The sequence below is a fragment of the Coturnix japonica genome, chromosome 4 (genome assembly GCF_054131305.1).
Source record: "Coturnix japonica strain WE chromosome 4, WE-NBRP24, whole genome shotgun sequence".
NCBI classification, from domain to species: Eukaryota; Metazoa; Chordata; class Aves; order Galliformes; family Phasianidae; genus Coturnix; species Coturnix japonica.
This window is the reverse complement of record NC_140666.1, coordinates 82,697,518-82,711,543: the sequence shown is the minus strand read 5'-3', so window position 1 is coordinate 82,711,543 and position 14,026 is coordinate 82,697,518. Positions and strand designations below refer to the sequence as shown.

Here is a 14,026-nt window from a genome sequence, read left to right as displayed (position 1 = left end):
TCTAGTTGATGCTAGTGCTATGACTGTTTATGCTGGTTCAGTGCTGTGTGCTTTCAGGCTTTGCTGTCTACGGGGGGTGAGCTATATAGGTATGGGCCAGCTGTTCCTGCTCTTGATTATTATTTTATTTATTTATTTTTGGTCTAGTATAGAAGTATGCAAGCTTGACTTGTAGTAGTGCCTGGAAACAGACACAAACTATTGGTGTGCTTATGCCAGACATTTAATATGTATCGGATGGTATTGCATAGCTGTATCCTTTAGCAAGCAGCCCAAACATTTTTGTGCATAACAAGATATGTGTGTGATGTAAAAAGGAAGTTATTTAGGATGAAAAATGAAGTCCCTTACTGTTAAGGAATTGACAGATTTACAGTTGCTCATGCTGTCTTGATTTTACCCACACGTACATCCCTCCTGGGCAATGAATGAGGCAGATGTCCCAGCATAAAAAGCAGTGTGTGACCATGTAATTGCATTGCAATCCAGTTCTGCGCTATCCTAGTGCAACTCTTTGGTACAGAGTAATTCTGGGTCCATTAATGAAAAGCAATAGGCAAGAACAAATCATGTTGATTGTTGCTGTGTCAGCTCCCTCGTGTCCATATATTATTAGTAGCAGGACATTAAACCAGTCATTTTAGAGTTGCAGCCAAGACTCCTACCATCTGAATTTTGGAGTATGGCTACTGGCTGGAAACGACTTTCCTTTTAAGATGTTAGCTGAGCCCAGATAATTTGGCCTTTGTGGTGGCTGTGACAGAAGACTCATGCCAGACATTGTTTGTTTCCCTACCTAAAATGAACAGAATATAGTGAAGGAAAGGATCATTAATCTTTCAATTTTGTCATATTTGGAGTTCCAGTATGATGTTACTGGTCATATTCTGGCAAGTTACTCATGGCTGAGGGAAAGCCTGTGGCAAGAAGAAAAACAAACACATACGTAACTGGCATAGAATCATAGAATATCTGGAGTTGGAAGGGGCCCATAAGAATCAGCAAGTCCAGCTCTTGGCTGCACATAGGACAACCCAAAATCAGACCTTATGTCTGAGAGCACTGTCCAGGTGCTTGAACTCCAATAAGTTTTCTGCTGTGACCACTGCCTTGAAGAGCCTGTTTCACAGCCCGACAACCATCTCATGAAGAATCTTCTCCCAGTATCCACCCTGAGCCTCCCTTGTTGCAGATTCATGCCATTCCCTCATGTCTGTGGTAGTTTGGGCATTGTAGTTCAAAGTAACCACTGAGGTGTTCCTCTATCAAAATAAGAAAAAGAAGAACACACAAATCTGGACAGGAGCTGAACAATACTTTAAATTCTTATCTCTTTGCTTAAACAACACCTCTAACTTGTAGCTTAGTTGAGCTGCAATTATTTTTGGGTTTCAGGAGGTGTGTTTTAATGGGACACTTGGCCTGCCAGTGCCACTAAAATCATCAGCTTTGTGCTTCAGAAAATAGCTGACGTTTGGGTTTCACTGAGGGAACTGAGATGTTTCTGAACTGACTTCATCAGTCTTTCTGTTAGCTGGCAGTTGGCTTGTGACAGATGAAGTTGAGTAATCAGAAGTTTGTGGCTGAAATTGGAGCCCTGTGCCTGAAGCCTGTCATGGCCAGGAATTTCTGTTTCATTTGGAATTGTTATGAAAGATTGGGAAAATAGAATAGTTTTGTATTGTCTGTTCCAAACCTGATCAACTGCTGGGCATTGTGAATCAGGCCATTGAAGTGGATGACCTTTAAAGGTTGCTCCACGTGTCTGTATTTATTGACCTTTCCTGGGAACTTTTTTCCTCGTGACAGCATGGACATTCCAACTTTAAACTTTTCTGTGGCTTTGCTCCAAGAATAAGTCATAGCCTTTCATCCTTATGATAAATATATGTTAACTTTCACTTTTACTAGGAACTGGTTTCTTTATGCTGAAGTATCTGAGCTTTGCAAAACTTTGAACATGTTCAATTTTTTTTCCTATTTTCCAAAAACAATGTGTTTTTGTGATGCTAATTTCAAAACCTTCCTTCAGGATTTCCCATTGAATCCTTTGTGACTCTGCACACCATCCCAGATGCTATAGTCATAAGTTATTTAACATAAACATCATCTGTTGCCTCTCTTCACATATAAACAGGGATTCTGATGAAGGGCTATCAGCTGAGTATAGCAGGCATGGCAATATTTGCTCATTATTGAATATAATCTTTTCTTTAGAGGTCATGATGATCTTGGTCTGCAATTGAATAAATGGATGTTTTGCATGTCCTTGATACTGTAGAGTGGCTTTAAAGTTGGAGGAGAGATTTACTGAAAATTAAGTAGCTGGCCAGTTTTGCAATGCATTCTCTCCATTTATAGGTGTTTTTTGATGTGTGGTGTCAGTAGTTGCTACTATTGCTTTTTCCTCTTTCAGGAAAAGAAGCTTGGACCGTCTCATCTTTGTTGAGCCTTTCTGAGAATCCAGATTGGGTCAAAGCTTCATGCATGTGCTTAGACAAGTGCAAACGACACCTAAGAGAATGTACATCTAGCTCTTACTAGGTTCAGAATTATGGAGCTATTAAAAAAAGATATGTAGCTGAGCTGAAAGGAAAGCTTTTTTATCAAAGATACACAAAGGGGATGACATGAGCTGTGGCTGATGAGGTGTGTTTGAAATGTTGACAGTAATCAGGAAAATGGCATTTCATTTCACTTGCCAGTGATGACGGACCCCAGCTCAGAGTTAGAATCTAGAGAAGCTGAGCTGATCTCTTTCTTGGAAGTGTGGTTTCCTTCTTTTTATTTCTTTTTCTTTTTATTTTTCTCTTTTTAATAAAAACTCAGCATGTTTAAAAATCTGAGAGGAAAAATGTTTTGGTTCTTGGAACATATGTGTTTTATACCCTTGGGACCAGAAGGAGGATTAGCCTCAACAAGGTGAAGAGATTTGCCTTTAGAGAGGAAGATGGATGTATTAAAAAATGAAAAGGAAAGAGAGAGAAAATGTACCAGATACAGGGGAAGGAAAAAAAAAAAAAGTTCTTTTTATTTTATTTTTTTGTAATTGTAAAAATAATCATGTACTATGGTGGTTGTTTGCAAACAGGCATAAATGCTGAAGCTTAGGTTCTGTGGCAGTAGAGCTATCTATGAATAATGATCCAGCATATCAAACTAATGTGTTTCCTAACATCCATCACTGAACCCTACCCAGGAAGTTAGGAAGCAGAACATAAAAAATGAAAGTCATCTGACAGCAGCCAGATCACTATCAGAGTTAAAATAGCCCTGGACATGTAGTTCATGATGTGCGATATCCAAGTGGCACATATCTGCTTACTGGGGGTGTTGTAGTGGTGAGGTTGTTTGAACTAACCGTGCACCGCATATTTCAGCACTCAGCTCTTGGGTCACAGATAATAAGAAAACAGTAAACTACAATAGAAAGATATTTAAATTATGTTCTAAGTAGCAGCAGATCTGTGGGATTTAAATAAATACATCATGTGTTACTGTCTGAATTCATACCAGTCATAACAAAAGCATAGTATAGGAGTGAGGTCATTTACTGGTTTTCTTCTTTGGCCTAATAGTAGTTTAAGATCTGTATTGTATTTTACATTTGAAAACCATGTGTTTACGTTATGCCACAGTAATTTAAAAACTTCCTCCTGCTGACAAAAGCATGTGTTGTCTTTGCTATGTAGAATTAGAAAAGCTTTAAAGTCACTGATCCCTTTCTTTCCTAGCAAGTTGCCTCAGCAGCAGCCACTGTAAGTTAGTGAAGTCTGTCTTATAAAGGAGCATAGCAGGAGACCTCATAGTTGCAGAAATAATGGAATAAACGCAGTGAATCAAAAATGAAAGCAGCAATTTCATAGTCTGAAAAATCACTTGAAAACAAAAGACCCATTTTATTTTTGCTGTTATTATCTCCAACTCATTACATTCTAATCATATTTGTTTCTTCTACTTATCTGTTCTTCTATTTATTACATATGCTTGCTGTCATTCCAATGCTATTTTATCATTGTCCAATATCAGATTTGTGAAATTACATCAGACTTCTGCTTGCCTTTGTTTCTTTTATCAAGTATCATTAAATCTACTAATGGCTTTGAATGTATTAATTATGATTTTTCTATCCAACTTTAATCGATCATCTTATCTTACCCGTCTAACCTGTACTTTTACATTACAAAACTAAATAGTTTTTTAGACTGACTAGGATTTCAAAGCATGAAATAAGGCTCAGTTATTGAAGAAACTGTGCAGGTTGGTGACAGCTGTTTAATATTTGCTATTTTTGTGCAGAATAAACAGAAAATGGAGGTCTGAATTCTGCGCTCACATGCAGAGGTTGGAAGGCCCTGCTGGCCAATTTTAAGTTGGATTAAGAAGCACCTTGCCAAATAAAAACATTTCTGCAACTGAAGCATTCAGCAGAGGAAGGCTTCTTAATCCTCCTGGTTCTTTCTTGTGCAGTGCTGGGAGGTGGGAAAAATAGCTGAGCTTAATTTGTGAATAAATCCAGTAGTTATGATTTGGATTTGCAGGAGGGGCAGTTTGACAAGTAGTAGCTGATGCTGCAAATGATAACTTCGCTAGAAATTAAGAAGAAAACCAATCATAGTAACAATTACTCAGTTTATTACCTGTTTATGTGCATCACTACTGCTTCTAAGATCTATAAGGTTGAAAGGGAGCTCCTGTCTGGAGGCTAAATATGAATAGAGAATCCAAATGCTTTCTGTTTTAAAGAACTTCTAACTTCCTTGCTTTCTATCCCTCATTTCTAGTCCTACTTTTGCCATAATTTAAGATACTCTGGTCTGCAAAGAGTTTATGGAAAAGAACAGTAAAAATACTTTTTCAGTCTTGCTATTCAGTGCCAATTCCTGAATGGCAGCAAAGCTGCACCAATTCTAGAGGCATAAAGGGAGGAAGATGAAGACTTCTTCCCCATCCTCAAACAATATTTGATTGAGCCCATACAGTCGCATACAGTTCCAACCCTCCAACCCTGCTGGTTAGAAAAGCAAACAAACAATACACAAAACTCCCTTTACATTTAAAAGCAAAATAAATAAATAAAGAAATAAAAATAATAATAATTAAAAAAAAAATTACCTGAGCATTATGAGATCCTTCCTCATTAGTAGGATCTGAATGTTATGCATTTTGATGCTGCAGTCTACCACTTGCAATTCCATTAGCTGGGCTAGCAGCTATTAACTTTGGGGTGGCATATTCTGCTTTATATTCAAGGTCATGAAGTCAGGGAGATGAAAGCACCCTGACAGATTATTGCACAGAAAATGCCTGTATTCGGGTTGCTTCAGTGCTTGTATTTTTCTCAGCTATTCCTGTGCATTTCTTTTCCTTCCATCTTGCTGCTCAGTGTCACCTTGTTCTGGGTTAAGCACAATGTTATGTAATGAATGTTACATCTCCATATGTTTGCCTTAAGAAAATACTGTGCAGGAATTAGTATGACTTGAACTTTATAATACGTAAATCTATTTCCTTTCCTATTATGAAATCTGGGGGTGTAAACACAGTGCCTATATAGAGGTGCCTGTATATCTTGAGTGTTTCTCAAAAGCTTCCACTGCTTAGGAAAGCTTAGGAAACAAAGATCAGATGTCACAGTAAGTCTGTATATTTAGATTAAGAAAACTGCTGTCAGGTGTTATGTAAAATGGAATTTTACTTCTGTGTAATTGAACAACATCATGGCTTAGTTCTGGTAGCCATGTGGTGTTCTTTAAAGTTCAGACGATGCATTTATTAATCTAAAAGAATAGCTGTGGTGATGAGTTCTTGCTCTTGCCAAAAGCCCAGAAATAAGAGATCTCCTTGGTAGCGTGGGGATCAGCAGCACAGAGCACGCTGATCTTGCAGCCTTCCCTGATGTGGTGGCCCAGGAACGGCCTTGGTGCTGTCTGGGCATCAAAGTATCACTGTTCCTAATCATCTGTGAATGACAGAGCGTGTTTTGGGAGAATACTGGCTTGCACATTTTGCAGTGTGCTTGCTGTTGGAAGTGCCTGGGCACTGGTACTCTGCAGCTGCCTGCTTTGAAGTGCCCCAGCTGCTGCTGTACTGCAGCAATATTAGTACGGTGAAGTAGCTGAGATAACACAGAGCTTTGGTACAAAGGCTTCTATGTCTCAGGTGGGATTTGTAGGCAGCCTGAAGTCAGTCCAGGCTCCAAACTAAAATGTTTTGGTTTTTTGGAGTCGAACAAACACGCCAAGCTTTGGTCTGCTCGCAGCTCCTAGCCTGAATTCACAATGCTAATCCCATTACTTCAGCTTGCTATTATCTCCATCTGAATATCAAATTTGCTGCTTTTTGCAGTCAGTTCAATTGTCCTAAGCCTTATGTGTGTTACAGGAGTTGAAAAGCAGCCAAAGTGAAATTAGCCTTCAGTAAGGTACATTTAATGCATATTCTAAACACCTTCAGGTCAGAAAAATCATTGCCCACGTTCTGGATTTGAAAAGCAGGTGTTAAGCCTTTGTGATGGTGAAGCATTTTTCTCTGCCATTCTTCCTTTGTAAAGTTGCTATTTCTTGTAAAGATTTTTCATTCTAAAACGTTATGTTTTTACTTTATTTTAGGGATCAGCAATATTACAGCCTGGAGTCTTACCGGCTCTACCAGGTAGGAACCACTTAATTATTTACTTTGTTAGTATATATTGATGCTTAAGTCCCAAATGAGGATGAACAAAACTTCATATTTGAGGAAGAAGAACTGAAGACTATATTGAGAATTATGCTGCTGGTGGTTGGTTTTGCTGCTGCAACTCATGAGACAGACTTTTATGAAGTACACTGTAGTCGGTAGTGTCTTTTTTTGAAAATATTAATACATTTAAATTTTTCTTCCTATTATAATTAAAAGAGGTTTGAATTTCTTGGTTTCTTTATTGAGTTGTGTAGTGCTTTTTCTGTTTATGTCCACAAAGTCAAGGTGTTCTTTTTAGGGTTTATGAACACCAAGGGCAAACTTGATTTGTATTTTTAGTGTAGACGCAATGCTTTCTAAATAGCACAAAAACCCAGGAGTGCATCCTTACCAGAGAAAACATGGAGCTGCTTCTCTCATGTCTAGAAATTCTAATTGACAGGTACCCAGTAAAGGAAGGAAGCTGAATACCTTGCCTTGAAAGATTACTTAGGCAAAGGTAACACACTGACTGTCTCTGCATTGTAAATCTTATCAGTAGAACATGTCGGTCATCTGGAATGTGCTGTCTCATTTAGTCAGACTGGTCTGGCTTCTTTATTATCATTATTTTACTGTGCTCCACAAGCCTGTAAATATGCCTGGCTTTATGTTCTGTGTCTATCTCATTCCTTTGGGTTATCTGTACAGGGATGTTGTATGGTGTCTTAAATGTCTTTATATTATTTGCCTGTTCATTTGATAATTCTAGATCCAGTTAATGTACCAGGTGTTTTGTTCCCAATAGAGCAACATTTCGTGTTTGGGTTTTTCTATGAATATAAAAAAAAATCTTGGCAAGTACAGAAAGAATTATAACTTACTGCTGCTTGTGTGAGCATATCCAGTAAGATACCCAGGATCAGGTGATGTCTCTGAAGAAGGTCGTAAGTAATTCTATTCTTTTGCCTGTCTTAGCAGGAGTAAATCCAAAAGCATGTAGCAGATCTTGTTCCTAGTTATTCCACTCGAGTCAGTGGAATTTCTCTTGATTTATAGAGGTCTAAATAGAAGCACAAATTGGATCATTACCTCTGATTTTCCCTTTATTCCTAATAACCCAGGTTTTTAGTTCTCTAACAAACCCAAGGAAGTCAGAGAAATTCTTATGACAGGAGTGTGTGTAGAGAGGGTTCTAAAGCTGTGTTTGTGGGTATATTTCTACATTAATTTTAGTGGCAAATTAAGCCTGGGTGCAAACATTACTTGGCAAAACCTTAATCTTATACTATTAATGCAGATGAGGGAGTACTTTGTTAATATCTATCATTAAACAATCTGGAAAAGCAGCTAGAGAACAGATTTTAGGATCAAAAGAAAGGGAAGACACTACGCTAGTCAAAGTTTGGGTGGGTTTTCACATTTGGCACACTGCAAAAACTGAATATTTGATCTATTTAGTATAAAATACCTTAGGCAGATGCAGCATCTAAAGGCAGTGACTAAAGTTTTTATCCATCTTTGAGGGTTTTCATCTCTCAGATAGTCTCAGTAGCCACATGCAATTCTTTGGTTACATATTTGTACTTCATTCTTCAATACTGTACTATTCTTCACAATGGAAAACAAACCCGTGTTTTCTCTGTCTCATATTTATTATCCTCAGATATTCCATTTGGGTGTGCTACTCTTAGATTTGTGAACATTACAAAAAAAATCCTGTGTTTATTCTTGAAGAGTGTGCATAAAGAAATGCATATGCACTTTGACGAAGAAGGAAGAAAATAGGTCAATCTTTGTTGATACATTTAGAAGCTTCACAAAAATTCCATGAGTTTTGACTATGTAGATATTTGTTATTTGCCTGATCTGAAGATGAGGAAAATTGAAATACTTCAAATCCTGAAGCATTAACGTGGTTGTTTTAAAGCAGCAACATGGGGGAAGATTTCAACTTGACCCTAAATGGACTGGAATCTTTTATGGTTATACATTTATATCCCTCTCTTGTGTGTTTTTCACAAATCCTACAAACATTGCCTCAAAATCCCAATTTCCTGCAGAACGATTCCAATTGGATTACTTATAGCATTTGAGGGGCAAAAAAAAATCAGTTTTGCGATGAAACTGCATTTAGCTTAAAGCTGTAGTTGTCTTTCAAAGTGAGGTGGGACTTCCAATTTTACAGAGCACATTCTGCAGTCCTTAATAATGAAGGAATGGAGTACTCTGTGGTAAGGAGTATAAATGAACCATGTAGTCTGGGATGTCATACTTCTTTGTCTTGTTTTTGTGTTGGTTTATATTAGCAGTTTTTTTAAAGACAGAAGTTTACAAAAAGGTTTTTGGTGCTCAAGTTTCCACCAGGATAAGTAAATTTTCTACAATTGGATCTCTTTATTATTATTTTTTTTAATGCAGTTTTCTCCCCTTAGCACATTTAGTTATTCTTGTAACATTGGATTATGCTAGATATGCTTTTATGTACAAAAATCCCCGCAAGATAAGAGGTTTTAGTTCAGTTATGCATTTTTGAGATATATTTGCTTTCTTTTTTATTCTATCATCCTCATCAAATGAAATAATGTGTTTTGTTTAATGTTTATTTTATGGAAAATTAGGGATAACTTTTTAGTGTGAAAACTATTAGAATTAGAAATTATTTTTTTATAAGTGTATCATTTGTGCAGGGAAGAAGTTAAGTACGTTTTGCTTTCCATTCCTAGGTCATGCAGATTTCTTAGGTACTTGAGATTGCTATTTATCTTACAGAATTTCTTTGTGTTACATATGAATTATGTTAATTTTTGGTTGCTATTTTAAAAACAATTTGCAAAGAAGTGTCTCACCTGCTCGGAGACTATTCATCGCTATAGAAGACGGTGTTAATTTTATACTGATCTCAAGCACCCAGCAGCACGTTGTACAGCTGCCCTGTCACCAGCAGCAGGGTTGCTCATAAGCAGAGCCTCCTACTTCATTTCTGTTAAGTACCACTTATTTGTGCAAGGAGATCCCATGAAATTATTCGTGTCAGGAAGCAAATGCCATTCATTTTGATTAAGGTGCCCATTGTAAGAACAGCATAGACAAGAAATTCTTGGCCAGCTAATGATAATGCTAACTGAAAAGTTAAGTATAATGCTGTTTAGTTTGCCTGTTGAATAAAGAAGGGATATATGGATGTAGACAAACTGCCTTACACATATACCAGTTTGTACAGTTCCAAGGTTCCAGCTCATCTTACCTCAAACTTCCTTATCCAAAGCTGTCTGGAGAATTTCATGCTCATCTGAATTGAGCAAAGGAAAGAAGAAATACTGTGCCATCTGACATGTCCTTTGTAAACCTTTTCTGGCTGTAACACTTGGAATGATATTTCACAAGAGCCGGCTGTGACCTGGATTCAAACCTCACCAAAGCCAGATCCTTCACCACTGGACAGTGAACTACTGAAGTGTAGTACAATTCTCTTTTGCAGGTTTTGGATCCGTTTGTTAAGAATTTAATGACAGCTTTAAATTCTTGCAGAGAGATTTTGACTAATTAGAGGGTTGGGCAATTACCAACTGCATAAGATTTTACAAGAGCAAGTGCCAAAGACTTAGAATACTTATGGTAATTTTTCTTGATGTTTCAGAAACATTTACTAAGACTGCTGATGCACAGCAGATATCTAACAATAGCAGAAGATATTTAGATTTAATATGAGTCTCTCTCTTTTGAAACAGGTGCTTCATCTGTCATGGCAGCTTCTGGGTCTCTGAAACTACATAGAGGGCACAGTCTCCAAGCTGGTGGGTATAAGTTGTTATGAAGTATGTGTGTGCATGTAAGTTTAAATTTATTTAGACTTAAAATATTTTAAACTTCAGGAAACATTAATATATAATTTGATTCCCTTTTGAAACACTTACATATCTTTGGGCTTTTTGCATTGACAGATGGGATAAGTTTAGAAGAGACAGTGACAGATGAGATAAGTGTCAGAGCATAGGCACTAATCTTATTCACAGCAGGATAATGCTGCCAGCATTTTAACAAAGGATACCCACCAAAAAAATCCCACCTTGGGTCATGTGAAATCCTGTACCCTAGAAATGGGACGATGGGGAAAAAAAAACAGCACACCTAAAGATAGTTCATGGTAATGAAGGCAAAAACATCTGCAGATGATAAACTTTGAGTATTTGTCATTCAAAAGAAATACTGGTGTATTCATACTAAGAGCATAGTTTTTTAGCTTGCCTTCCATGAAACAGCAGTGGAGTCCATGATCATGGTGGAACCTGGGAATCTTTTTTCATCTTAGTGCTCTGGAAGCACCAGTGATGTTGCGCAGCTTGGCTTCTTGCAAGGATGATGATTTGAGCTTGAAATGCAAAGTTGTCCTTGCAAGGGACAGTCTAAGCACTTTCTGCAATGCTTTGTCAGAAATCAAGAAGTTATCCATCATGCTGGAGGTGGAATTTTAACAAGAGTCTTCCAAATGCTCCCAAGATCACCCACCCACTTCTCCCTGATTCATGCATACAAGACAGCTTTGCTCCCACATTGATGTATAAACACACTGTTGACTTTAGTGCCCTTCTGTGTGTATATCTGTAAAAACAGGCATGTTTATTTACTTGCTCTCATTAAAAAACACTGGCATAACCACCATAGAAAAGTCAACACTAGCTGCTTCCCGAGTTGTTTTTTCCCAGTATGACTGTTTAGATTAGTAGATCGCAAGTCTAAACCAGAAAAGTCATATGCTTTGTTTACATTGTGTAAATTGCTGAATTCTGAACTGTTGATGGTTTTCCTGCATTGTAGGTCCTAAAGCTGGTTATGAGGTGCTGACACTACCTGCAGAACCTGGAACTCCTACTAGCCTTGAGGAACCTGGTGAGTAAAGCAAGTCACCATCCCTGGATGTGTTTAAAAACCATATGGATGTGGTGCTCAGAGACATGATTTAGCAGAGGGCTGTTAGTTAGGGTAGTATAGTTGGGTTGTGGTTGGACTTGATCTTTAAGGTCTTTTCCAATCCTAGCTGTTCTATGATTCTATGATTAGAAATATCTTTGCAACCAATTGCATCAGAAGAAGCTAACTGTTGCTTTTTTTTCCCCTTCTTTTATGCTGTGATGACTTCTAAGTGTAAATTTTTTGAGGTGATGATCATTGCAGATGTTAGTTTTACAAGCATGTTCAGACTCTTAAACGCACACATATACCAAGCAGCATTTATAGTGTTTTCTTTCTGTGTACAACAAACGCTGAAGACTGCAACATCACTTTCAAATATATACATTTTCCTCTCCTCTTCCCAACCATTCTTATATTTTCCTTTCCTTCTTCCCCACTCCCCAGTTCTTTTAAAACCGCTTCATTTCCTGTTTCACCCTTCTCACTGGTAATCTAACTATCTATTTTGTTTCTACCTTTTCCTCCCTTTCTCCTCAAACATGATACTCTGCCATTTCTTTCATAATATCTCCAAACTGTAACTGCAAATTCTGGTCTTTTTTTGTTCTTCCAAATTTTTCTTTCATAATGATTGCAAATCCTACAAAAAATCCTGATATTCTGAACCTTCTCATAAGGATTTTCTATCTTAGTCCATCCTGAAAGGACTATGGAAAGCATCATCTTTGTCCTTGGCACTATGTCAGTGCCTTATTTTCTTATTAAGAGATGCTGACTGTTTTGTGCTAATCAAATAAACCCTTTTCTTTAAAGACAAACCTGTTTTACATTTTTAATGAGATATTTTTTCAAAGAAAAAATGAAAACCCAAGTTTAAAAAGAAAGCAAAATTTCTGTTAAAACAGCATAGACTAAACAAGAGGAGAGTTTTCCTTCACTTCTATTCCAGTTTGCTTAGCTTTGTACATGGATTATTTTTTTTCTTTAATTCAAGTTATAGGAGGAAATTTTGATCCACCAATTAATATATTTTTATCCTTTAACAATGCATAGAAAGACTTCAAAAACATCTTTTTCTTCATGACTACTCATGATGCTATACCAGCCCTTATGGTTGTTATTTGATTATGAATTCAGCTATTTGGGATGCAGATTTTCAGTGCTCTTGTTCTGCCAAATCCTTTTAGCATGGTCAGGCCAAGTTTCTTTGACATGCGTGAGACAGAATCATTCACCTATTTCTGATAATGGTAATTTGATACAGTTAGATTTTTCCTGTGGTGGTAGTAGTTTATTCTTAATTTATTTTTAATGAATATCTGTTTGGAAATTGGTTGGCTTTCAAGGGTATTAAATTTTTGGACCACACTGTAGACTGCTTTGACTTAAATTGGTTACATCTGGAGAGACTGCATTATCCTGGATCTTAATGTAGCTTCTGACAACTATTAATGTTACCCAACTTGTACAAGCTCTCTCTGCCATCCAAGAAGAGTGAATTTTCCTTTATGGTCATTTACAGCTGCTTCTCTTTGGATTTAATAATTCATGATCTTCTGTACTCTAAAAAGACTTGACCACCTACTGCCTTTCATTCGCATTCCAACAGTGCCTGACTGGAGTAAAAAGAAAAACAGTGATTTGGAAAAGTAGAGTTTCTCTTATGAGAGAAGGAAATCAACCAATAGATAATAAAGTCTTCTGTAAGACAGAATTACTTTAAAGAGAAATGTTTCCTGGTTGATGTTAGTGCATCTGTCTTCAGACTCTTTTTGTGACTTTCTGAACTTCTGGTGATTTTTGGTTACTTTCTTCTGGATGCTCTAATAGTCCACATCTTCCCAAGGCAGATCATTTCATGTACAGCTTTACTTCTGAATGGTTTCAGCTCCAGTTCAGGTTAATAATGTTGCATACATTGCGTCTGCTAGAGAATTTCCATGTAGTGTTCGCTTTCTGTCACAACATGAGATCACTAGCAATGGTCTGTGGTCTTCGGCATGGATCCTGACTTGATCGTTCTCTGAGGATATTTTCTGTAGAAACCTCATGTCCTGTTTAGGACTGAAGAATGTGCTGTTTGGTGACCTGAGTTGTTACAGCTGAATGGTGTGTTGTTTTATGAAATGGTTTGCTGGTCATTGCAAACAGTGTCTATAATAACATGTTTGTTACTTATTTTAGAAGGGGCTGTAGGTTATTCAGCTGATGTCCCTACATCAGATCGACCCCACAGTGAGACAGCCACCTATGTTAATATTCCTGTCAGTCCTACGTCCAAAAAACAACTTCATTACATGGAACTGGAACTTCAAGAAGCCAGCACAAGCATACGAGGTAAGAAAGCCTACAGGACTATTTAAACAGCAGTGGGTAAAGTGTTACAAGTTCTAATAAATTTGATTGTATTCTCCCCACCCTGTCTGCCCAACTCACCTGCCCCTATTCTTTT

At 37.4% G+C, this 14,026-nt stretch overlaps 1 protein-coding gene across 5 annotated transcripts in view; it reads left to right on the top strand.

The window, feature by feature from the left end:
- The window catches only part of DOK7 (docking protein 7), a 53,470-nt gene that overhangs the window by 37,218 nt on the left and 2,226 nt on the right, over positions 1-14,026 (top strand). For all 5 annotated transcript variants that reach the window (XM_015862942.3, XM_085545756.1, XM_015862943.3 and 2 more), the window contains 4 exons: positions 6,612-6,654; positions 10,392-10,457; positions 11,479-11,550; positions 13,759-13,911. In XM_015862942.3, coding sequence (XP_015718428.2) covers positions 6,612-6,654; positions 10,392-10,457; positions 11,479-11,550; positions 13,759-13,911 — 334 coding nt within the window. The remainder of the gene's footprint in view (positions 1-6,611; positions 6,655-10,391; positions 10,458-11,478; positions 11,551-13,758; positions 13,912-14,026) is intronic.